The 27,402-nt window shown below is 47.3% G+C and overlaps 1 protein-coding gene across 1 annotated transcript in view; it reads left to right on the forward strand.

The window, feature by feature from the left end:
* Positions 1–27,402, forward strand: part of ERCC2 (ERCC excision repair 2, TFIIH core complex helicase subunit) — a 1,160,844-nt gene that overhangs the window by 91,106 nt on the left and 1,042,336 nt on the right. The window contains exon 3 of the mRNA XM_085625578.1: positions 26,669–26,768. Within this exon, the coding sequence (XP_085481704.1) occupies positions 26,669–26,768 (100 nt within the window). The remainder of the gene's footprint in view (positions 1–26,668; positions 26,769–27,402) is intronic.

Here is a 27,402-nt window from a genome sequence, read left to right on the forward strand (position 1 = left end):
CCCAAGCCACCTTGCGTGGTGGGCAGTTGTAGTTTTGTCAGGGCTATTCTGTGCCTGGCGGACACCCAAATGAGCGCACTAAGAAGGGAGTCTAGGTCCCGGAAAAAGGTTCTGGGCGGGATTACGGGCAGGTTGGTAAAGAAATACAGCAATCTCGGAACCATGATCATTTTGGCCAACGCCACTCTCCCAATTGGAGCCAATGGAAGGCTCTTCCAAAATCCGATCGTAGCCCTAATACAGTGCCCGGCAATGGTTACCCTCGAACATATCTGTGGAGGAGTGGTAGAGACGAATACCAAGGTATCGGGGGGCCTCCGCGCTCCAAGGCACTCGCTGAGCTCCTATGTGAACCTCCTGCGGAGGGAGTTCCGGATGCAGCGGATACATTGTGGATTTATCCCAATTCACCCGTAGTCCCGAGGCCGCAGTAAATTCCTTCAAAGTTTCCCAGAGGGGTGTCAGATCGTCCGTAATGTCCCGCACATAGATCAGCAGGTCATCCGCGTATAAGGAAACACTATGCACCGTGCCTGCTATCGGGATGCCCCAGCTCTCCCCTTCCCGCCGGAGTCGTATGGCCAGAGGCTCCACCGCCAGGGCAAAAAGCAGAGGCGACAGCGGGCAGCCCTGTCTTGTGCCACTCTGAACCGCAAACTCCGTCGATATGTATCGGCCTAGGCGCACCCGCGAGGTCAGTCCGGTGTACAGTAAGCGCGTATAGGCTAGGAGGGTAGGCCCAATGCCTACTCGCTGCAGCACCGAGAACAGAAACTGCCATGTGAGGGAATCGAAGGCCTTCTCAAGATCTAAGATGAGACAGGCCGCTCGAGGGTATATCCCCCGTACCTGATCCTGAATGTGGAAGACTCGACGTATGTTCTGGGACGCACATCTGCCGGGTATAAATCCGCACTGATCCGGGTGAACCAGAGAGCGTATAATTTGGACATATCTATCCGCCAATGTCTTCCCGAAGAGTTTGCAATCGGCTGACAATAGCGATATTGGACGGTAGGAGGCCATTCGCTGTGGGTCCCTATGTGGTTTCAGGAACGTCACGATTACGGATTCTCGCATGGATTTCGGCAGTTCTCCCTTCTGCAGCGCCGCCGCAAACACCTCCACTAATCGAGGGACTAGGTGCACCGAAAATGTCGTGTAATATTCTAGGGGGAACCCATCCAGCCCCGGAGCCTTATTTCGGGCCAGGGCACGCAGGGCCCGTGTCCCATCCGCCGAGGCTATTACGGCGTCTAAGGCCTCCTTCTCTGTCCTCGTGATTGTTGGGAGAGGTAAAGGATCGAGAAAGCGATCCACTAACTCTTGTGGGGTAGAGGTGGGGTCGCTATATGTCTCGGCATAGTAGTCGCGGAAAGCCCCCAGGATCTCCGCTTGGGAACGCACTAACACCCCCCCCAGGGTCCAGTATCTCGGTGATGGGCTTGACTTCCGTGTCTTGCCTGGCTAACCACGCCAGTAGAGTGCCCGTCTTGTCCCTCTCTCTATGCATCCGTGTAGCATATGATCGGAAGTTGTACCTTCGCAGATCCGCGGAAGCCGTTTGATAGGCCGTTTTTGCTTCGGCTATACGCCGCGTCTCCTCTTCGGACGTAGCGTCCCGTTTGGTGAGGGTCGCCAGGCGGTGTTCCGCGGTGGTGAGGGCCTGTTCTAGTACGCGCTTAACACCCGTTATTTGCTTCAAGCACTCTCCCCGGGCCACCACCTTAAACGCATCCCATTCCACAAACCTAGATGATGCTGTCCCTGAATTGCGTGTGAAATAGTCTTGGATGCTACCTTCCTGATCGTGACGAAAGATCTGGTCTGATAGACAGTCCCGTGGTAAGCGCCACGTGGGGACCGGTGGGTGTGGGGGCCGCCAGTGTAACTGGAGAATGTGAGCATCATGATCGGATATGATCCTGCCCAGGTAGTCTGTGTGGGTGATCTTGGGCAAGATAGTCGCCGTGCATAAGAAGCGGTCAAGTCGGACGCGCAAGTTATTTGGGATGGAATGAAAGGAATACAAGCGGACCAGGGGGTGGCGCATCCACCAGGCATCAGTGAGCGACCAATGCGAAATCCAAGCCCGGAATCTATCAGTTTGCTTATGCGCCGGGGAATGCAGTGGAGGCGGGTGCGACCGGTCAAGGTTCAAGTCAAGTGAGCAATTATAGTCTCCTCCCAGGACCCAGGGTATAGAAGCAAATGGGGCAAGGACCCCTGTGAGATGGTCCCAAAACTTGTCTTAGTCAACATTAGGGGCGTAAATGTTACCAAGAAGTACTACCTGTCCGTCTAGCAGACCCTCCAGTAGCGCATATCTACCTTCTTTGTCGACTACTCTCCGAAGCTCCTGGAAGGGAGTTCCCGGTCGCACACAGACCAGCGCCCCGCGTGCATACGCAGAATAGGTTGTGGCACACATGAGACCCCTCCATTTCAATTGCAGTTTCCCGACCTCCTTTGCAATGAGATGCGTCTCTTGTAAAAAGACTATCGGGGTGCTGTGACGCTTTGCGTAGGAATACACCGCATTTCGTTTGCGTGGAGTGTGAAGCCCCCTAACATTCAGGGTGAGGATGGTAACATCAGTGTGTGGCGTATGATGCGTCATGTTCTGTGTCTGCTCGCCAAGCGCAGGGACTATGCCTATTGAGGTGCGCATAACTCGGTCGCTCCGGTTGGCTATGGGTGTCTGTATCCCCCGACGCCGCATAAGCATAAGTGGGAGATGGCTGGATCTGTTTCATTCCATTTGGGGGGTGGGAAAAGTGTTCAACTGGGGTATACAACTGAACAAATGGGGTCGGGGAACATCCCCAATGCCTAGGACCCATCATCAAGGACGATGCGTCCAAACCTGTTTACCCAATTAAGGGGGATGCAACAATATAAGAAGGGGGTGGCGGTGCATGCGTACTGGGCCAGAAACGAATCGGGCCATTAGTAGGAAAAATGGACGTTGCACCTGCTATAGCAGGCTACGAGGTTGGGGCCGGAGTTCAATAGGTGGGGAAGAAAGTACATTTGGCTCAATGGTAGTTCCAAGAGTCCCCTCTTATTTCGCACGGGAGCCAGATTGTTCATCTAGAATGAGGTCCGCCGTCTGCGGAGTGACCACGGGGGGCGTCACGGAGTCCTCCCCCGTCCCTGTTCCATCACTGTCATTCTCCTCCTCCGAGGTAAAGATATGCGGTGGCCGATCAATGTCATCCGGTAGGGGAGATGCCTGCAGGTCGATCACCGCTTGCAATGCCTCCCTCCGTTCTTTCACAATTTGCTCGAGGTCAGGAGAGTCCTGGGTGCGTGCACGAGCTCTGCCACTCACGCCCTCGCGTGGGCGCCGTTGCGATCGTTTTCCGGATCGTGGAGGCTTAGGATGCGGGTCTCTTGCGATCTCCGCCCTAGATTGTCGTGTGCAGTGCTGGTCCGCCCAATCTTGAGCTTCCGTGGCGTTCGTGAAAAACACAGTAGAGTTGGCGTAGACCACCCTGAGACGGGCCGGGAAAAGCAAGGAGTATTGGATATTGTTCTCGCGCAGCCGTCTTTTTACATTCAGAAAGGAGGCCCGTTGTTGTTGAACTGCCCGTGCATAGTCGGGGAACACCATAACACGCTGGTTGTCGACCCGCAGGGTGCCCGCCACTCGTGCCGCGCGTAGCACCGCATCTCTGTCTCGGAAGTGGAGGAACTTTGCTAGCAGCGGTTTCTGGGGCGCCCCTGGGGGCGGTCTGCGGGCCGGGACCCTGTGGGCTCGTTCCATAGAGAAGAATGCGGAGCGATCCTTATCCGGAGTGAAGGATTTCACCCAAGTCTCTAAGTATTGCAGGGGGTCTGTGCCTTCTATTCCTTCAGGTAGCCCTATTACGCGAATGTTGCAGCGTCTTGAGCGCCCTTCTAAATCGTCCGCCCGCTCCTCCATGATGGTTAGGCGATGTAGCACCTCCTGGAGAGTCTGCTGGTGTTTATCGAGCGTTGGCTGTATGTCTTCCATCTTCTTCTCTCCGTCCTTCACTCTATCCACCAGCTTCCGATGGTCGTCACGGATAAGGCTGATGTCCGTCGCTAGCGTCCCGAGCCGCTCCTCCATTGAGACTCTGGAGTGTTCTATGGCGGCCAGAACCTGGTCCAGCTTGACGGAAACCGAGGAGTCAGGCGGCGGCTCCACCGCGCCCACCCATGTCTGGGCCCTGGGCATCTTCTCTGGGGCCGTCTCGGGAACCGATGTCTGTTGGGTCCCCCGGGACTTCCCCATGGTTGCGGTCGGGGTACGTCTGCTGGGGGACACGGGCTCCCTCTCTTCCCGAGGAGGCAGGGGGGTTCGTCTCGACGCCGGTCTCGCTCTCACCAATGATTTGTGTCCCCACCGGGGCTCCTCGTACTCCGCCACAGGCCTCCTCAGCTCCACGTGATCCTCCGCGCCCGTCTGCTGGGGGACGCGGGCTCCCTCTCTTCCCGAGGAGGCAGGGGGGTTCGTCTCGTCGCCGATCTCGCTCTCACCAATGATTTGTGTCCCCACCGGGGCTCCTCGTACTCCGCCACCGGCCGCCTCAGCTCCACGAGATCCTCCGCTATCTTGCCCCCGTCTTTGCGCCACGAGGAGGTCGCCGTCCGTCGACCCCGGGGACCGTTATTCAAAGCATGTGGGAGGTGTCGTCTCGCCTCGTGCCTTCTCTCGAAGCGGGCCCCCCGCAGTATACTCCACCGCTCGGTACTCTTCAAGAGATCCCCAGGATGGCCATTCTCATTGGCAATGTCCGAATTCTGGGTGCCTTCCAGGTGTATGCCTCCCTGCAGGGTGGGGCGTCCCGGGCATGATCCGGGAGGAATGGAGGCCGCTCTCCCCTAATATCGGTGTCCCCTGCTCTCAGTTACGGGCTCCAGGCCTTAATGTGATAATGTCCCGTCGGGCGCCATCTTCGGGTCAGGCGTCCCGACCCTGCCTCCAGACCCACCAGGGCTCCCTCCGTAGCTCCGCACTCACCGCGGGTGTCGCAGCCTCCAGGCGCCCCCAGGGAATGCGTTGTCTCTTATCTGGTGTGCCTAGTCCTCTCAGCCGCGGGGCTGATTGCTGCGTGGGACGTGCACTGCAGGCGTCATGGCCGCCCTCTCTCTTCGTGCCAGGGCAGGTAAGGGGACGCTCACGCTCTCAACCTTCCTCCGGAGCTCCACCACCCATCAGCGGCATTCAGGCACCGGTCTAGGCTCAGTGGGGGTTCACAAGGTAGTGTTGCCGGCTGTACCGCGTTCCAGCAGTCCTCCGGGCACTCGATCGCGGACCTCAGGGACCGCTCGCCGCCATCTTGCGATCCCAAGTCCCGGTCCGGAGCTGTACTTCGCCGCCACTCCGTTTCTTCCCTTCAGCGCTTCACCTCCTCGGAGCAGCAGATGCCCGGGTCACTCCGATGCCCAGGGGTGCGTTTTCCGGGAGGTGCAACGTCTGGAATTGACCACTTGTCCGGCCCGATCGTGGAGCCCTAGCAAGATGCAGCCGCCATGGTAGCCGGCTTGGCCACGCCCCCCCATTGATCAAATTGTATTTATATATTTGTACTTTATGTATTTTTGTTGGTTGTCGCATTATATTTGTGCTTTTTTATGTTTTTACGTTACTTCTGCAGCCCTGAAGAAGTCCCCTGGCAAAAGGGACGAAACGCGTTGGCTGTTTGCCGATTAAATTTGGAATAAACTTGAAATATCAACGGATAAGATTTGTGGATCTGAATGACTCTTGTATTGAGTGCACTTTCCTTGATGGAATAAAACAATCACAATTGTGAGAGGCTGCAGTACTCAGATCTCCGCCGGGTGGCAGCAGAGAGCGGTGAATTGTAGCCAGAGGATGGAGTGAATTAAGCAGATAGACTGTGTGAAATGTCACTGTGAAAGGAATGGAGGGATGCGATGCAGCAGGTGGGTAGTAGTGTCCGAACTTAGGAGGAGTGTAACCTTGAAAAGACTGTGGTGAAGTGAAACAGCAGATACACTGCAGTTAAGTGATACAGCAGAGCAGAGGACCCGAGGTGAAGGGTGGGAGGTGATCCACTTTGCAGCATCACAAGGGATGCAGGAAGCAGTTGTGTATCACTTTTTACAAATGCACGGACATTTTATACCGATTAATAAATGAGCAAATACGTAAAAGTTACTGACTGCACTCGACAGCCAGTTTCTGACTGAAGAACGGTTTGTGAGTGAACGCTTTGTGGCCAGGAGAGGATGCCGGTTATGCACTCACTTTGCGTTGCGTCTCTCAATGTTGATTTTGCCCGTCGCAAAGACATTTCTGATGTGCAGAGTTACTTTAATACGTTCTGAATTGGACTTTTGCAGTCACAAATATAGCCAGTTTGAATCAAAAAGACAAGCACGGCGGAGCGTGGCGCGCGCGCTTGGCGGGGACGGGGGAGCGCATTTCAGGCGGGGGAGCAGACCCTTTGAAGTACGATAACAAACAGATTGCATGGCGGCACGATGCACGTGATTGTGCGCGTGCTCGCCATGCAATCCGCTTTTGGGAGCACTTTTGGGAACCCCTTACTATAGTCTCGCATAGCGATCGCTTACGCGATAGCTAGGCGAGACCTAAAAAGAACAACGATTGGCAAAGCCAATAGGTCTCGCCTTTTGGCTTTGCCAGTGCTAACTTACTGACTATGCCAGTGCTTTCTGACAACACTGGTCAGCACTGGCAAAAATAAAAAAATGCAATTATGTATTTGTATGCCTGGGTCATGAAGCTACAGGGGCCCCAGCATGATAGACATATACGTGCGCATTTGTTGCCATGTGGTGACCATTTTGTTTCAGTGAATTATTGTAGGATATCAAAGCCTAAAAAAAAGATTGATTAAAGGTACTTGAAAGTGTGTTTTCAGAAAGGAGTGGCCTGTTAGGAAGTTGTAGCTGTCGGCCTTCCTAAAAACTTTTTATTACAAATGTGACAGACTGTTGAGAGGCGTGGAAGAGCTGGAAGTTGGAGCGGAGCTAGTAAATACCATTGATGTGTGCAGTGTTGAGTTGGGAACCAATAGCGTTTTTTTTTTTTTAATAAAAAAAAGAAAAAACACGAAGGGGTGGGAGAGTAACCTCGAAAGCACATGGGGATGGGAGCTTTAAGTGGGAAGCAGCATCTCAAAAGGTCAATAGGTTATGTCATCTAATAAAATATGCACCAGGCTAGGGAAAGCGTTTGGCCTGCGATTAATCAACAGGGTTGTATGCCAGCTGCTCTGGGTTTGTTTAAATGTGCTGTCAGCCACAGCCAGGGATTGCAACCCCCACCGAGTCCTGCAACTGTCTGTAAAAGGTATGGAAACATGCATAACGGGAGGTGGGAAGACGGCGCCTCTACCCAAGAGGTATCCTGCAACTGCCTCACTGCTCAGTAGTGTCCACGTCTACAGTCAGGCACTCATCGCTGGTGCACCCTGTGGAAATGTGGATTTTCCTGATCAGTTATGTCCCCTATCTTGGACCCCAACGGTTCTATATGCATGTTACAAGTACATGTATGTTCCCTCCAGTTCCGGTTTCTAAGACGCAAACATATGTGTGTCTACCGTCAACATGTTCTCTGTCAGATCCGCCATCAATGGGCTGGATATTCGATTCCTAAGTATGAAAGGTCACCGACTTTATATGGCTAAGTTACTCCATTTTTGCAGTTCAGGCAAGTAGGCCCGATTCTGTCCTCAAGCCTTTCCCTGCTCTCAGCCTCTGACAGCTTCAGCTTGAGCTCGCATCTGTATCCATGAACTTTGTCCTACTCCCTGTGCAGCTAACAGTGCCTGCCTCGGCCAGTTTTCGCCTGCCTGCCAAGAAGCTGTATTTCACCTTCGAATTATCTATTTTGCTCTTCAGCCGATGCATTCCTGTCTAGTGATTTAGGTAAACATTTCCTCTAGCTCACAAGCAAAGGACTCAGCCTTTCCGTCCTCCTGCAGGTGATTCATAGCCCTGTTGCCATGGAAAGTTTTCTGCCTCTCGCATCTCATATAGACACTTAGGCGCTTGTACACGCACATACAGTTAGTATAGAATAGATTCTGTCCGAGAGTCCTTCCTTGTGGATAACATAGTTCTCTAAACATAGGATGTTAGATATGATTTGGGATTAGGTTGACTTGACCCCTCAGACTTTTCGTCTCCATATGTAGAGTTAATGTCAAGTCCCCTTCACCCCCTAGTTGCACGTCAATTACACGTCATGCTGCTGCGCGCGCATCTATGCCAAGTATTATCTTATAGATCCACCTATGTCTGATAATCCTAACCAATCATGTTTCTTTTATTCCTTATTACGCCTAGTTTCGATTACGTACCTGTTATGTCACTTTTCTTATCAAATGTTACGCCTTCTACATTCGTTTCATTGTAATGTACTTATTATAAAAATACATGTCTGTCAATAAATTATTGTACTTCACTTCCTGAACCTTCGTGGTGACGGAACCTGAAGGCCGCGACTCGAGTCGGCCATTTTGAATGGAATAAAGCCCATTTAGAAAACCTCTTATACCACGGATTCTGCCTCTTGTTATTCTGAGCTATTTTACTTTATCTTAAGATTCCGTATGAAATTCAGTCCGGTAAAGAAGATTTTATTTACCACATAATGGCGCCCGAACAGGGACACTTTCTCATCTCACGCGCCGGCGGTGCGTTGCAGGCCCGGTCTCCTGCCACAGCTGGACGGACCATAAACGCGTACCAGCAGGATTTCCTGTAAGCTCCCTCCGGTCAAGCGGGGGCGACTGAGGCTGCGATCAACCCAGACGAGGCGGTGAGAAGTGCGAAGTATCCCGACCAGAGCCTAGCTGAGAGAGCAAGATCCGAGGTATACAGAGGCCCACCAGGTTTTCCGAAATCCCGATGTTCAGAGGGTCCGATGTCCGCAGTCGTCGAGTCCTGTCCATTCTCTGAGGCCTTCCGTTTCAAGGAGCTACTCGGTGAGTACCATCGCCGGGGAGGCGTGTTGACGCGCACATAGGTTGTGCCGGTCAAGACGGATTTGGGTACACAAATCCGGTCTGCACTGTTTAGCAGTGTATATGTACTGTTTAGCAGTATATCAAGTATTCCGAAGTATTCAGTTATTGTCAAGAATTCAGCGTGGTGATTAGTTAAGCAGACTGTCATCATTGTCGACCATTATTAAATGTTTAATGTTTAATGTTTAAAGTATTCAGAAAATGTCTTGCATATTGTGGTATGAATGATTGTTCATTGTTCACTGTTCATTATTGTGTTTTTCTCGTATTAAGTAAGTTCAAGAGTAAGTATCAGATCAGTTGTCAATATGCCGCTCTTCTCGAAGTTAAGACAGATTACTACCAGAAAAGGGGTGCTTGAAGAAGCAGTTCCTATTCCTCCTAGAGACACTCCAGGACATTTCATGTACCATAAGCATGGCTTAGATGCCATATTGTTTCTTGATCTATGGGTAGATTATACCAAGGGATTACCGGAAAGTCAAAGGTGGCCCGCAGCGGGAACCTGGGATGCAGAGTGCATCATGAAAGTGGAGGAAGAGTTATGGAAAAGAAAGGTCAGACAGTCACAGAAAGACGCTGTCGAGTTATGGCGTAAAGAATCTCATAGACGAACAGAAAAAGCACGTAGACAAGAAGAGAGGAGTAAAGAAAGTTCAAATAAAGTTCAAGAAAATCTATTAATTGAGGAAGGTATCCGAGTGAAATCAGAACAAGTAAATAGGCAAAGGAATGCTCTTATGAATGGTATGTATCCCCTTCTAGCCGAAGGACTGCCTAAGGCTGTTACAGAGATGCCAAAAGACTTGCCACCCCCATTATTTCCAATTAAGGTACATCAAAAAGGGCATCCCAGAACCGCAGAAGACGTTTTTCTTTCCTCATATCTAGATGATGCAGCCCCCGAGTATGCTAGCGCCCCACCACATAGACCGACTGGCGGAGGGGTTCAACGTCAGGATCAGGTATCTGTACCCGTGCAACAGCAAGTCCCGACGCAAGCTTCGGCAAGCACATCTGTTTCCGCATCTGTCTCCGCAGTCGATTCTACAGGGGCATCGACACCCATAGTTGCTGTGTCACGTTCGACGAACCCATTCACACCCGACGCCCCAGATGGGGCCACGGGAGGTGCTAGCAGTACCTTTACACCACCTAGAATAAATAAACTTGTCTTTCAAGAGTCAGCGCATTCACGTACACCTAAATTCGTAAGTGAACGTACGCTTAAGGAACTCCTTGTTAATTGTAGATATGACCCGGTGGTTGGTAAAGAGGACGAAATGGTCCTGGCATCATTACGTATCAGGCGAGCCGCAGAGTATTTAGCAAGGTTACCAGGGATGATTACGCATCTAGATAACATATATCATTTTGTTCAAACAGGACGATATCCAGGATGTATTAACAGAGCTATGGAATTCCAGAAAGTAGAAATACAGGGGGAACTGTTACGTTTCCTCATAAACTGTGTAATCAGAAATCAAGATCGTCCGGGGGTAGACCCGAATGCAATGCTTATTCTTACAAGATGGAGTCAGAATATATCAGAAGGGAGACACGATAAGCAAAATTGTATAATAGCCATGTGCCGAAAAATCCGTAAAGAAATAGAACGTATTCATGAAGAGAGATTGGGAACAGACGAGTTTGAGCAAGATGAAGTGTCCGAATCAGGGAATTCCGCAAGACAGTCAGAAACCATAGCCTATGTAGGCAGAGGAAGATCCTGTGAAAATACTAGATGTTTTTCTGATCCAATACACTCTGTATGCCCAAATAACAGCAGAACGTATCCGACGCCTGTAATAAATCTGAAGTCTCCTGAACATCCGTTTCAAGCCGCAGATAAAATACTACGAGAACGAAGGGGTTACCACCTCCTCGATTCCATGGATGAGCAAGAATTAGCCAGATCAGCCGTTCACTGGATCGTTAGTCCTGAAAAATACGGTGATGAGACCGTAGCACACACGTTTCTCAATCTCAGTACAGATGAACAACGTTTAGCTGGAATCTATATGATTCAGCAACTCCTTATATTATATAAAAGCCAACATGCTGACCCTGGTCCTTTACCTGATATATTAACGGAACTACTCACGTACAGATGGAGAGGTTCTAGTAACAAGCTAATTAAAGAGATATTAGTGTCACGAAAGCAGTATGTCATTTTTGTAAGTCCGGATTCTCTCTCGCTGCCCCGCAGAGAAAGAGCGCCGTACTATATGGATAGACAAAATCCTTTACGAGAAGTGCACCCAATAAAAGGCGAAGACAATGAGTTTCACCGTGTATTTGTTTACACACCCATATCAAAAATGGAATTATTAGAAATGAAGAAAGTAGTACCTAGTCATGATAAAGACCCAGCGGGTTTCCACCGAGAAATTAAAGACATGTTACTAATGGGAGAGTACACCTTTCCTGATATTATGACGATATTAAAGGTGCTTTTGCCTGCTGGCATTTATGAAAAACTGAAAGAAAAAGAGTGGGAAGTGGGAGACCAAAAGATAGACTGGACAGCATTAGCAGAGGAAGAAAGGGGCCGAACTGCAGGTTCAGGGCTCGGGGATAAAGTTAAACTGTTACCAGGTTTACTAGTACAGGTACTGCCACGTTTATTAACTACAAAAAAGGAAGATTGGGGTGCAATCACAGCCTGCAAACAAAAGCAAGATGAAGACACAAGCGATTATTATGCTCGATTTGAAAAATGTTTTGGTATAAATAGTGGTATAAAAGCAAGTAGTGATTCATATCCACATTTATTTGTGACAAAATTAGTGGAAAATGCATTACCTCCAGTAAAGAATAGAATATTGAAATTCGAGAGTACCTGGCAAAGTAACACTCCGTCGCAAATGCTACAAATGTTACAGTATCATCACAATAGAATTAGGGATGAACAAGAACACGAGCATAGACGCATGAAGGATACAAAAATGAAAATGCTAGTTTCTCAGACAGTACCAGCAGATGGTCACAAAAAGGGTGTGACACACTCTGGTGATTCTGCAGTTCCTGTAAAGGGAACCTGCAATTACTGTAAACAACTGGGCCATTATGTACACGATTGTCCAGTCCTGAAACGTAATATAGCTACAGGTATTGCAAAGGAGAGACCACGATTAGTTAGACAAGATCAGAATGAACAAGGAGCTATGCAGCATGGACAGTCCATGCCAGTTCAGCAACAGTCCATGCCAGCCTCACAGCAACCCATACAGTTTGTGCCAGCTGCACCACCGTTGCCTGCTACTGCCACACAAACTACAACACGACAAATGTATCAGACTGCACAGTATGAATACCCTGAGTATCAGCGTTACGCATGAACCAGCCTAGAGAGGGAAGTTGACTTACCGCTTATCGAGATTCCTGTAGATCAAGAAGGACCTTATGTACATAGTGAATTATTAGGTCAAGATAGAAAATTCTTACTCGATACAGGGGCAAGTCGAACAACCATAAAACGTAGTGAAGTTCCAGGGGCACCCCTCTCAGGCTCTCAAAATGTTTCCCTTGGTTTTTCAGGAAAACCTATTGTTAATGAAGTATCACAGCCTCTACCACTTACGATAGGACCCTTGACACGAACTACAGATTTATTGCTTACTAAATCATGCCCAGAAAATCTGTTAGGAATTAAAACTCTGAAAGCACTAGGAGCCATAATATGTTGTTCTCCGGAAGGAGTAAGGTTGTTTTTACGTGATTTTAAAGGTCATTATGTGTCTAGAGACATGGATCCCCGACTACAGACGTTACCAGTACATCTATGGGCACAAGGCCCTACGGATGTTGGCTGCATGAACATTACACCCTATCGAGTCACACTGAAAGCAGGAGTGGTACTACCACGAATGCGACAATACAAGTTACCGCATGATGCTGTAGTGGCTTTGCTGAAAATCATTGATGAGCTGATTGCCCAGGGAGTAGTTGTAGAAACAGACTCCAATGTATGTAATTCACCTATAATTCCGATTCTTAAACGAACTGATCCTACTGCCCCACCAGTGTACCGATTGGTTATTGATTTGCGTGAACTAAACAAGTGTATTATACCACAATTCCCTGTGGTCCCTGATATATCATCATTGTTGACAGCAATTGATTCCGAAGCAACATTCTTTACTGTAATTGACCTCAAGAATGCTTTTTTCAGCGTCCCAATAGATCCGGAAAGCCAATACTTGTTCGGATTCAGTTTAAATGGGCGCAGCTTTAAATTCTCACGCGCTCCCCAAGGATTCACAGAAAGCCCCAGCATCTACAGCCAAGCACTGAAACGAGAACTCGACAGTATCCACATGCCAGTCAATACTGCACTGCTTCAATATGTCGATGATCTGCTGATCACCGCGAGAAGCGAGCCAGAATGTGAAAAAGCTTCTCTGACAGTTTTACATTTCCTAGCCGACAAGGGGCACAAGGTGTCCCCTTCTAAGCTGCAATTCTGTGTTCAGCGAGTTATTTATCTTGGTCACTCGCTGTCCAAGGAGGGAAGGCAGCTTACACCAGATCGCATCCAGTTAATTGCTAACATGTCAATACCCCAGACACAAAAGGAGGTGCGAGCTTTCATAGGCCTCACTTCATATTGTAGGCAGTGGATCCCTCAGTACGCATTTCTAGCAAAACCACTCATTCAGTTAACCACACAGGAGGCAGCCACATCGACTGTTCTCCCTTGGACTCAGGAACATACACAAGCTTTTGAAAGCCTAAAGAAAGCCTTATGCCAAGCACCTGTTTTAGCAACACCATGTTATAGCAAACATTTTACACTCTTTGTTACAGAACGCGAAGGTACTGCCTTGTCAGTACTCACTCAGGAACAAGCAGGATCACGCAAGCCATGTGCTTATTTTTCCAGTACATTAGATCCCGTAGCTCAGGCTTTGCCTGCATGCCTGAAATCAGTGGCAGCGACAGCTTTAGCAATCAGACAAAGCGATGCCATAGTATTAGGACACCCATTGACAGTACAAGTACCACATGCAGTAGAGGTTCTTGTGAACCGAACACAAACACAACACTTGACCATAGCAAGACTTACCGGTTATGAACTGACATTGTTTCAACCACACATAGAGATCCGACGGTGTAATACATTGAATCCTGCTACACTATTACCTGTAATTGGAACAGACCCGCTAGCTCATGATTGTGTTGAAATCATTGAAATAAAGACGAAACCTAGACAAGACTTGACAGACGTTCCATTGTTAGATCCAGACCTGACGGTGTATGTAGACGGATCGTGCATGAGAACAAGTACAGGAGATTTAGTGGCCGCGTATGCAGTCACAACAGACACTGAAGTTATTGAGACAAATTGTATAGATACTTTGTCAGCCCAAGCAGCAGAACTTATTGCTCTAACACAAGCCTGTATTCAAGCCACAAATAAGAAAGTTAATATATACACTGACTCCCGTTATGCATTCGGAGTTGTACACGACTTCGGCGTGCTGTGGCGAGAGAGAGGTTATTTAACTTCCCATGGTGCCCACATTCAGCACGGACCCCTCATTCATGCCTTATTAGACGCAATACATCTACCCACTGCTATATCGATTATGAAATGTAAAGCACACACGAAGGTTACTGATATCATTTCTCAAGGCAATGATTTAGCTGACAGAACAGCTAAACAGACTGCTCAGAATCGCACATTAGACATGACAAAGCCAATAGTTCAGGCACCAACACAATGTATGACAATTAAGGATCCCGCACTTGACGTAATTGACATACAGGCACATGCCACAGTAGAAGAAATAAAGAAGTGGACTGAACTAGGAGGGATCCAGACAGATCAAGGATGGATGACAAAGGAGAAATCCGTATGGTTTCTCCCTGATTCCATGGTTCAAGCCATTATAGCTACAGTTCACAGTCCAGCACATTTAGGAGAGAAGGCTATGCTAGACAGCATTCAGCACATTTGGTTCAACAAACATTTACGAGCAGCAGCTAAACAAAAAGTTCGTACCTGTATGATATGTTGTCAGTTTAATCCAGGAAAGAGTGTTCCCGTAGAGCAGGGTGGATTTCAGCCTCCTGACCATCCTTTTGAAGTCCTCCAGATGGATTATATTCAGATGGAACGTTGTCGAGGATTCAAATATGTCCTCGTAGTTGTCTGCGCTCTCTCCCGTTGGACAGAGGCGTATCCCGTATCAGATTACACTGCCCCGACTACTGCCAAGCAGCTAGTTCGAGAATTCTTCCCACGGTACGGTTTACCACGTGTTGTATATTCAGATAACGGTCAGCCTTTCTCATCCGAATTAATGAAACATGTCTCACTTTTGTTGGGATATCAGTGGAAATTCCACTGTGTCAGACACCCCGAGGCAGCAGGTCTCGTGGAACGACATAATCAAACTTTGAAAATCAGATTGTCTAAAATATGTAAGGAGAAAGGTGTTGACTGGATAGTAGCCTTACCAGTTGCACTATTCTACATGAGAATGGTAGCACACTCTCGAGCAGGGCTATCCCCGTATGAAGTGATCTTTGGTAGACCACCGAATATGTGGGGGACGCCTATACCCCGTAAAATAACTGATGTTGACTGTAATATGCTGACAGATTACCTGGCTTCCTTGATGTCTGCACTACAATCTTGTCGTTCACAGGTAGTCGCAGCTTTTCCCGACAACACCGAGGTGAAACCTCATGATGTGATTCCCGGTGATTATGTCCTCGTCAGAAATTTTGATCGGAAAACCCAATTGGAGCCCAGGTGGAAACTTCCCAAGTTGGTCCTGCTGACGACCAGAACAGCTGTGAAGATCGAAGGGAGGAAGGGCTGGGTGCATTCCAGCCATATCAAGAAATTTCATGGACTTCCTCCTGACACAAACAGTACTCCCCGTGTGTCTTCCCCCATTGACTCAAAGCTAACCTTGGCTGAGGCCAGTAGCACCGAACTCTATAAGCAAAAACTCAGGTCCAGATCTAAACTGTCGGACGATTTGATTGTTTAAGTCCTCTCCAAGGTGAAGCGGTTGAATCTGTCCCGACATGTATCCCTTAGGTCTGAATCACGTAGAGTCCAGAATCATAATGAAACGACATGCTTATTGTAAATTACTGCGTAACCACTGTATTGTGACTTTATTAATTTTGTTTTCCTTGAGTTTTTTAATAGTTACTGCAAGTATATTGTTGCATATGTATTATCCTGTTTCTAAACGGGCTTTCAATATAACTGGTGAACATTCTTTTAGTGACCTACCCCCACATGAGTTGTCCTATAGACTCGCGCTGCGCAATAACACCTTCATTAGTATGTTACATCATTCCCATCAGACTAGTAATGCCACCAATTGTTGGGTGTGTGGCCGACTCCCTCCCTATCAGAATACCAAAGGAGTTCTGCCTTTCTTTCCACATCCGTTCACACACAATGGCTCCTGTGGAGCATGGTTGAGTTTATTAAATTCCATAGACCCAGACACAGCAGTTTATCAACAACATTGGATATGGGGAAATCTGAATCTAGTTTTATTCAAAGTCTGTCACCCTAATAAGGAGGGTCACCCCAGTAGAACAGGAACTGATTTAGAAAATGAAGTGTATAAATTAGGTAATTTCACGCCTAATCTTATGATTTTGAATGTCAAATCCGAAGTTGAACTAATTCTGCCCACTATGTCAGTCTTTCCAGTTAAGGGTGAATTATGTGTAAGAAAAGTTGGTTCCATACACATGGGCCATAGCCAATGCGTTACTACAGTAGAATATAGTGATCAAGGTAAATCTTCATTTAGAGCTTCTCGCCATTCTTACTTTATATGTGGTCAGACGGCATATATGCGTCTGCCTCTAGATTGGGATGGTACCTGTTACATAGCATTCCTTTTGCCACCTGTTTTCCTAGCTCCCCCTGATTATTATCGAAATGTTCATCTAGTACACAAAAGAGAGCGTAGAGATTTCCCAGTTGTCGATTATACTGAGACGGCATGGGACAAGTATGTAGATTTCAATAAAGGTATCTTTCCCTATATAGGTACAATATCAAATAGTAAGCTGATACGTAGACTAACCAAGACTCTTGAAGCTGTAGTAAACGAGACTATAGCCGCCCTAGGCAATCTGACAGAGGAACAATCAGTGATGAGAATTGTTGTTCTCCAGAATCGTCTTGTCCTTGACGTCATCCTGGCCGATAGGGGCGGAGCTTGCAGGGTCATCGGATCCAGCTGCTGTATATTCATACCAGAAAATTCGCCATCTGTATATAAAGCTATAACACGCCTTCATAAGATTGTAAGCCAGATACACGAGAATCCTGGCACTTGGACGTGGTCCGGGTGGTTTTGGAGTGTGATATCAGCCTGGGGATGGAGAGTTCTATCCTTCCTAGGTATTGGCCTTCTTATGCTCTTCAGTTGTTGTTTATGCCTGCAATGTGGACCAGCGATTTGTGGTCTGTGTGCCACATCATGCATTCCATATCAAAGTTCTCGTTCAAAATGCCGGAAGAAGAAGGAAGAAGAAATGATGCTCCATGAGCAAATCGATGGAATGATGAAGATTGATATCTCTTGAAGGGCAAGAAGGGGACAAGGAGGGAATGTGGAAATGTGGATTTTCCTGATCAGTTATGTCCCCTATCTTGGACCCCAACGGTTCTATATGCATGTTACAAGTACATGTATGTTCCCTCCAGTTCCGGTTTCTAAGACGCAAACATATGTGTGTCTACCGTCAACATGTTCTCTGTCAGATCCGCCATCAATGGGCTGGATATTCGATTCCTAAGTATGAAAGGTCACCGACTTTATATGGCTAAGTTACTCCATTTTTGCAGTTCAGGCAAGTAGGCCCGATTCTGTCCTCAAGCCTTTCCCTGCTCTCAGCCTCTGACAGCTTCAGCTTGAGCTCGCATCTGTATCCATGAACTTTGTCCTACTCCCTGTGCAGCTAACAGTGCCTGCCTCGGCCAGTTTTCGCCTGCCTGCCAAGAAGCTGTATTTCACCTTCGAATTATCTATTTTGCTCTTCAGCCGATGCATTCCTGTCTAGTGATTTAGGTAAACATTTCCTCTAGCTCACAAGCAAAGGACTCAGCCTTTCCGTCCTCCTGCAGGTGATTCATAGCCCTGTTGCCATGGAAAGTTTTCTGCCTCTCGCATCTCATATAGACACTTAGGCGCTTGTACACGCACATACAGTTAGTATAGAATAGATTCTGTCCGAGAGTCCTTCCTTGTGGATAACATAGTTCTCTAAACATAGGATGTTAGATATGATTTGGGATTATGTTGACTTGACCCCTCAGACTTTTCGTCTCCATATGTAGAGTTAATGTCAAGTCCCCTTCACCCCCTAGTTGCACGTCAATTACACGTCATGCTGCTGCGCGCGCATCTATGCCAAGTATTATCTTATAGATCCACCTATGTCTGATAATCCTAACCAATCATGTTTCTTTTATTCCTTATTACGCCTAGTTTCGATTACGTACCTGTTATGTCACTTTTCTTATCAAATGTTACGCCTTCTACATTCGTTTCATTGTAATGTACTTATTATAAAAATACATGTCTGTCAATAAATTATTGTACTTCACTTCCTGAACCTTCGTGGTGACGGAACCTGAAGGCCGCGACTCGAGTCGGCCATTTTGAATGGAATAAAGCCCATTTAGAAAACCTCTTATACCACGGATTCTGCCTCTTGTTATTCTGAGCTATTTTACTTTATCTTAAGATTCCGTATGAAATTCAGTCCGGTAAAGAAGATTTTATTTACCACAACCCGACGGATCCGATCCGGAAGAAGGGGGTTGGCGAGGGAAAGAAAGACAATAGGAATACAGCCCCGGTAAGAGGTAAAGCGGGGGGGGGGGGGAGGGGCAGGGCATTAATCTGAAACAGACAAGAAAAGAAGAGTCAAATTTCAAACTTTATTAAAGTACAGGCAGAATTGTTAAGAGAGGGTGGTCAGAGATTGCACGCCAGCCATCCAAGGGATAATCGCTTGCCGGGGTGGAGGGAATGAAGGAAGTTGTGCGAGCCGGCCTGAAAAAAAGAAATGCGGGCCGTTATTGTTGCTGACTAAGAGCAAGCTGCCTGCCGTGGTGCTTAATTATAACAAGAACATATATGGAGACAAGCAGGAAGTGGGATAAGGGAGGGGGTAGGGCACGTCACGCCGTCTAAGGGGAGAGAGGCACAGGCTGGCAAATGGTGTGCACTTTCGCGGCCACTTTGATGTTCTCAGTGGCCGCGCGGCTCACTGAGAACATCAAAGCGGCCGCGAAATGATCACGCAGGCTGCCAAATGGTGTGCGCGCCCGGCGCACATGCAATGTATTTGGAGGCCTGGAAAGCACTAGTTTGCACTTCCAAATCCCGCTTTCTATAGCTCTCGCCAGAGCAGCGCTAAAGCGCTGGCTCAGGCGAGACCTAAAAAGGCAGAAAGTCAAATGCAGAGGCAGATGCACAGGGCAACAGGCCAGAGACAGAACGGCAGAGGCAGGCAGCGAAGGGCCGAGGCACAGGCGTTTCGAACACCGGCCAGGCAGTGCTAGGGCAAGGAAACGTTCAGCGGAGCTGTGCGAGGGGAGAGCCCTTTCCTGATTAAGAGGTGTCTATGCCATTCACAGACATTGTAAGTGTAGTGAAGCCGTTTTGAGTACATGGGCTGGGAGTTTGTCAACACAAACTCCACAGCTCCATGATGGCTTTATTGAAGACTTAGAATTGGTACCAAACTTGTCAGCATAATAAACCCATCACAATATGGAGCTATAGAGGGTATGTGCCAAGCCGCCCTCCTCTCAACATTCATTAAACCAACAAAGGCTTGGCAACAAGAGGAATCACAATTTTACTTAGAACCTACACTTGAGTGGGAATAATTCTCTCCCTTCAATTACTGGTATTACATCCAAAGTAGTGTAGTCCTAGACCTCTAATTTAAATAAAAAACCACTGTAACAGCCCTCCCTTGGCCTGACAATCACTCCTCCACAGTGAATAAATCAAAAAAAGTGTGAGAAAATGAGAGGGCACCTCACGTACGCAACACCAGGGAGGCTACCAGCCGGTTCTCGCCAGTATGCCCACGTTTTATCATCATCGGTTGCCCACTCAAAAGAAAATTTGTGTCCAGTGAAAAAGAAAAGGAAACAGATCAAGAAGGAGAATTTACTGTCCCCATCAGAGGAAAAAGAGAAACCCCGTGTATTGCAAAGAACCAAATGTGCCAAGCAATTATTAAAATTGAGTTATAGACTCACTTAAAGTAACCCTCTTTATTCAAACTAGTGGGTCCACTCAAAGTAAAAGCACTCAATGTTGCTAACCTTTATAAAGAAGGCCAACATGTTTCATTGCCACTTGACATTGTTCTGGCAAATTCATCAGGGCATGGGGTTTCAAATATTCACCTCACCGGACAAATATTTGAGTATTTGCGCAAGGGCTGTGAAAAACAAAAGGAAAAACAGAATAGCAATTGTCTATTCTATTATCAATAAAAACGGACCAACCAAATGCATTCAAAGTCAAATGTATTACAAGCCAGTTGCTCATTTCAATTGGGGGTATTTACCACGTAGAGGCCGAGGGCATTCGTACCAGCCTCCACTGTACCCAACGAGGTTGTATTGAATACTCTTTCCCCGGTTATTTGGAACTGCACTATCGCTAATTCGTGTTCCACCTGTGGAAGAAAAAGACGTTTTTGAACTCTTTTTGTCATTGTCCTCCATACTTCATATCTCACTCTCTCTTATGTTATGTGTTTTATCTATTTTGTATTATGGATCCCTGTTTTGTCCGCAATAATCCTTTCAAAACTCATTTAAGATTGGCTGTGTACACATATCTGGGGTCAAAGACCAGCTGCACCCCTCAACTGTACACTATTCATATATCTCTAGTCGACCTTCGAATAGCCTCTGCCCGTCATCCATGCAATGATGTAAGGATGTAACTATTCCATTACCAGGGCCCATAAGAGAGTGGTAATGGAATAGTTACATCCTTACATCATTGCAGATATGTGTACACAGCCAATCTTAAATGAGTGATGAAAGGATTATTGTGGACAAAACAGGGATCCACACTGCAAGGCCTCCATGAAACCCCGGAGGCCCTCCAGCTTTTAAACAATCTCCAAGAACCTCCCTTTGGGCTAGAGGTGCTAGTTCCCGGTGCACGCCGGCACACAAAACAAAGTAGTTGAGGACGGACACTTGTGTCGACACGACTCACTACTACAAAAGAACCCCAAGACCGCAGTGGAAGAGGGCCAACACTTGTGTCGACGCAACTCTGCCCTGCCAGAAGAAAGTACTGTAGCTGGACAGCCTCCACGATCTGGAGAGATCCTCTCGTCTCAGCTACCCAAGCTGTTCACAGCCCCGATCCCAAGAGCCTGTACCCTCCTTCAGGTGGGGCGGCGCAGACAGCGCTTGACTGGGGCCTCTCTGAGACGGCCCAACCTGGGCAAAACTTCACCATCCCCTGCGCATCTCAGTCCCCACGACTGCTGGGCTAGTTGTGCTTCCCTTCGATCTACAGTGACCCACTGACGACTACCACGACGGTACTAGTGTTGGTGGTCTACTGAATCCTATTCACCTCCATTGCTATCCGCCAATTGGGAGAGCGACCCTCATTGCCGGTATCGCAGTGGCGTGGATAGTGAATCCCGCACCTCTTCGTGTGCCCCCAGTCTCCATTGACTAGCCTTGGGCTCAGTGAACTCCCGACCCATCTGCCCCAGTGCCGCTGGTGGTGCATTACCTACCTCAAAATGACTCTTGCCTTGTGCCGGTCTAAAACCCCCGAAGACTGGAAAAGTAAGTTGTGTACTTACCTACTGATGCGTAACACTATTTTCCTTCCTTAGGATTGCACTGCATTCTGTCTGTTGCCTACCTGTTTCAAGTGCTCAACGTTACTGTTTCTGATTGACAAGCACGAAAGTAATTCCAAGAGTAAAAAGCATTTATACTGCATGTTGAAAGTATTACTTCCCAGGAAAGTCTACTTACCTGTAACTGAGTTCAACTTGGTTCCTAAAACTAAAAGTAACTAAACATATATTTTTCTACAAACATTGGCCTTGGTCAGTCATTGAGTGTGTGTTCTGCCTTGTATGAGTGTGTACACTAAATGCTTTCACACTACCCTCTGATAAGCCTAACTGCTCATCCCAGCTACCACTAAAGTAAGAGTAAGGTATTATCTACTTTAACTTGTGCCATACCTTTGGAGACTCGCTGGACTCTGTGCACAGTATACCTCTTTTCGGTGTAGTATATGCAGAGCCAGCTTCCTACAGTCAGTTACACTTATGAAACTTGCACGCGTCCCCCACGGAGCAATGAGACACGTCAAACGTGTCTCAGCATGATTTGCGCCCTCTATTAGGGAAATGCCTCACCACACTCTTGTGGCCCGCGAATGAAATTAAATGCGGTCGTAAATGGCGGGGATCTGAAAAGCCAAAAAAACGGCATTAGTACTTAACCAAATACACACAATACTGTTTTAACCATAAGAAATCAAAGGAATGAGACATAGCTCATCCGGAACCCGGAAAGAAAGAGAAAGTGGTCCAGAGGAAGCATACCTTTATGGGATTATATGGCTTGTGATTAGTTTAACTGTGTTTGCAGTCCTTTCCCCTTGGTATTCCTGGAAAGTTAGTTTATGTTTATTAAAGTTGAGGTCTACTAGAAGTAAATAAAGAAAAAACATGCTTAAAGCACTTAATAGTCATGCATGAAAGTGGAAACTTCACCCCCTAAAATAAACCATATCTACCTCTCCCATTAATCCCCATTCCATGAGCAAGGTACTTTTGTGTAATAAAATGTCATATTCTCCCTAAACATGTTCAGCATTTTAGAATCAATTATTTTTGTAGCAGTTAATTTTCTGTTAATTTACCACAAGAAACCCTAAAAGTGGAGGTAACAGCACTTAATTCACTGTTTGGCCCCCATTCATTGCTTGCAAGATTGTGTTACCAAGTCTGCAAGTAGCTGAAAGCCTGGGAAAATGCACATACAATTTGAAATCATACTTTTTTGAAAAATACACCAGAGGTAGCATCAGCCTATTCATTGCTATTTTCTTTCTGTGTAATCACAATTGCATGCAAATATCTGTGTTGTCTTAGAACACTACAGATAGGTTATTTTATTAGGATACTGGCATATAAATATCAGTGTTTTTTTAATGCAGCATTATCTGCTTTTCCGCAGCATTGGTTCTGCATGCATATTATTAAAAGTCAACCCCTGTGTAGGAAAGTAGGAACTGATTTCATGGTTACCCCCAATTTGTGTTGGTGTCAGTATGTTTTTTTGACTAGTCTGACTGGGATCCTGCCAATCAGGACCTCAGTCACTGTGCTTGCTCCCTAAATATGACTTGGTAAGTACTACTGTACCTCCATAATTGGCTACTGGTGTACCCCTATAAGTCCCTATTATATGGTACTGAGGTACACAGGGCATAGACAATGGGTCTCCCTTGGACTGCAGCATATATTATGCCACCCATGACAGTCCACTCAAACTGTGACTACAGCTCTGCCATTGCAGCCTGTGCTAGCACCACTTACAACATATACTTCTGAGGTCTTGTATCTGAAGTAACTACACTTAAAACCTATAAATCACCCCTAAGGCAGGAATTTCAACCCTGAAGGCAGGGTGCTGGGTTATAAGTGTGTGGCTGCCCCTGCTTGAGCAGGACACCTCCTACAAACCCCTGAGCAGATTCTCCAGGCTTTGTAAGTGCGGTCAGCCATATTGATACATATAGTGGCCCTCCGTCATTACGCAATGGCTAACTATATAGTTGCTGTGCCGAACCTGGCCATGTTTGGTATCAAACATGTTGTAATCATACCCCAACACCGATAACGGTGTTGGAGTTATGATTCCATGCACTGGGATGCTCCTCCAGGAAGCCCCTCATACTCCCTGTAACAGCCTTTCATGGTCTGCCAGCAAGCTAGTGCTGCTTCTGACCCCAGACACGATTTTGCCCTCCTGCTGCTGAGCCGAGCTGAAGCGGGTAAAGGTAGAACAATAGGTTACCTGCCACAGGGAGGTGTGACCACCTCCCAGACAGGACTTCATGTTTTGGGCTAGGGTGAGCGCGTTTGCCAGCACCACCAGACTGCTTTGAAGGGGACATTTGGTGCCCTCCTTGCATATTCCAATTGGAATCTGTTCTGGGAGCCCTTGGCTCCCACTCTGGCGCAAAACTGGACTAAGGTAATGAGAGTATCCTCTCCTCTGTCCAGCCCTTCCTCTGGGAGGGACACCTGAGTCGTCCTAACCCTTTTCTTAGGGTATAAAAGGGCTCACCTGTGGGTGGGTCCTCAGGTTAGTCGTGGGATAAGACATAATCCTGAAACCACGTCACTCTTCGACCGTCTGGACACTTGGACTTCGCATAGAACTGAGACTGCTTCACTGAAGACTCCTGCTTCTCCTGGTGTCATTGTTCTGCAAGTCTTCTTTGTCGTCTGTGTCTGTGCTTCTTCCAGGATGTTCAACAGATCTGTGGGCATCGAGGACACCCAAAGTAATCTCCCTTGGAGTAAAGTAGTCACGAAGCTGACCGGTTTGCTGCTCCTGACGTCCCACAAACTTCAAAAGGCTCAGCAACACAGGTGGAGGTTCTGCAACCCCCTCGAGGCCTGATCTGTCCTCTCTGCAATTTTGAGACCAGTATCCCTCGTTGGAAGTGCTGGGACCAAACCAATGTTCACTGCGGCTACTTGCCGTTGCCAGGGCTTGTTGGCTCTGCACTCTAGAGATCTTCGGGCTACAAGAAGCTCCAGCATCTCTTCCTGCCAAGATCAGCGTCTTCTGAACTGTGGGCCTTCATCTTTGGGAAGCTGCTTGAGGTCCTCTTGCAACTCCTGTACCCTTGGCCTGTGGGTTCTCTCGAGGATCTTCTCCTGCTTCAGTGGGCTCCACGGCTTGCTCAGTGCCTGCTCTGACTCTCCTGCTTATGGCGAGTCCCTTGGACCTTGCGGGTCCCAAAATTGCTCCTTTTTTCCTTTCCACTCCTGTTGCAGCTACCAAGGTTTGTTGGTGCTCCCGCAAGACACTGACCCCCTGGCGTTGACTTCTGACGTGGGACAGCGCATACACGACTACTTGTCTTCCTCAGCATTGCCTGGTCCTCACAGCTGCAGCGACAAGTTCACTGTCCACCCCTTTGAACTGTCCGTCATCGGTGGGCATTGCTCTTCCGTGCCTCCTGGTCACCTCAGAGTGGCATAGACTCTGTCCCCTCTGCTTACAGGTTCTTCTCTTCAAGAATCCATCCTTGGATTCCACCGGACTCTTGCACAGTCTTCTCCAGCGGGATCTTTACTGAAGTCCTCCATTGTGGTCTACTGCTGTTTCCGATGCCACTTTGCACCTATGCAGCTGGCTTCCCTGATGTAGGTATCCTGGTTCCTGGGGTATCCACGAGTGGGGTGACTCTCCAACCTTCTGTCTTCCACTGGGCTTCTTCAGGGTCCACTGGGAAGGGTCCTTCTTCAAAACTGCAACCATGACTTTGCTGTTGACTTCTGTTGAGTACTCGGCTGTGTTTCCACTCTGCATGCCATCTCTTTGGGGTTCCTGGGTACTTATCTTGGGTGGTACCTTGTGTCCCCAGCTCTTCTGAGTCTCCTGGTCCAAGTGCCGATGTTGGTCGCAGTTCATATTCCACTTTTTAGTATATGGTTTGATCTCCATCTGGAGACCACTGTATGTTGTGCTTATTTACTTATTTGCAATTGAAGTATTGTGTGTATTTGTGTTGATATCTCCGGGTAGGAGATATACCCATGTGTTAGTGAGTGTTGTATATTAATTACATATTTTTATATATACACTGTGTGGTTCTTTTTTGTTTAACCTACACTACATGATTAGATCTGGTAAAACAAGCTGCTTAATACTCCTGGATACGCCTGAAGGCTGCTCTCCACAGCTACCACTTGGAGAGCTTTCTAAGGTTGTCTAAGGCCACTAAAATCACCATAATGGTTGGTTGGATTAGTTCAAGGTGCTTCACTTAAATAAGTGTGCACCATATACTAACCCAGCCTCCTACACCCTGTTTCTTTATTTTTGCAGTGAAGGAATTCACATTGGTAGGAATAGTGGAACAGTTTGGTATGAACATAATCTTTTGATTTTTTGCATTGTTTGATTAGATAATGCAAAGCTTCTTAACCCTTTAAATTCCAAAAATGGTGGTGGTAATTTACAACGGATTTCCAATGCCATTATTCAGAGTTTGTAATATGTTTCTAAACATAATTTTACCTGAAAGGCTGACCATAGTATTTATGGTCTTTACACAAGACAGAATCTTTGCAAATGATTGCCTGGCAGTGTTGCATTTATATGAATCTCCCAGCTTTTATTGATCTAAAAGAATGTTTTCTGTGGTTGATAAATTTAGGCGTTCCAATTTAACTGTATTAATCTTAGAAAGTTCTGTTTGCGTATAATCTGAAGAGGTTGTCCGTCAGATTTAGATGACTAATCTTTTACACCATCTTTGATACTATTTTGTGTTTGAATAAAATGTCATGAAGTGTTTTGACTTTTGAACTGGACTGACAGTGTTTCAACCCTTCTTTGTACCTAGGTTGAATATTGATGGACTGCTGGTGCACTTCCCATATGACTACATTTACCCTGAACAGTACTCTTACATGCTGGAGCTGAAGAGGACACTTGATGCAAAGGTAATTCGAAAGACTGTAAAGTAGGTTCTTGGATGTTGTCTTTGCGGTGCATATGCAAGGGTGCAATAGAGCAGTGACCCAGATGATATCTGCTTTGTGGTATGCTGCAGACAGGAAGCAATTGAGGATTAACAATTGTTTATTCGGGTCATTACTCCCATCTAGTAACTCTGTTTCAGAGATAATTCTGCATTGCTCAAATGACAAAGTAACACATAGTGTCAACTCTTCCCTTGTGTGTATGCTAGATCATACCATTGTCTATAGGTACATGCCGGCCACGAGGCTAAGTGTTACAGCAAACAAATTATGGACGGAATACTGACAATGCAAACATTCTCCCCAGTCAAAGGATCTGGGTTAAATCCATCGTTCTTTTGCCCACTACGCCACCCCAGTTTGGACCCAGCCATATGCAAATCAGTCTTGACCCTGTGCCCCATGGGAACAGTCCAGACCGAACTGCCAGGCCAGGTCCTCCCTGGACCGTAAACAAGCATCCTTGGACCGGTTTCAGGGTATGTCACCCTTTTTCAGCCAGGCTAGCTTGAATCCAGTGGCACAGTGAGCAAGGGACCCACGTCTGGGCATACCCATCCCACTTAGGATGAAAAGTGTTACAGCAAACAAATGA

The sequence above is a fragment of the Triturus cristatus genome, chromosome 9 (genome assembly GCF_964204655.1).
Source record: "Triturus cristatus chromosome 9, aTriCri1.1, whole genome shotgun sequence".
NCBI classification, from domain to species: domain Eukaryota; kingdom Metazoa; phylum Chordata; class Amphibia; order Caudata; family Salamandridae; genus Triturus; species Triturus cristatus.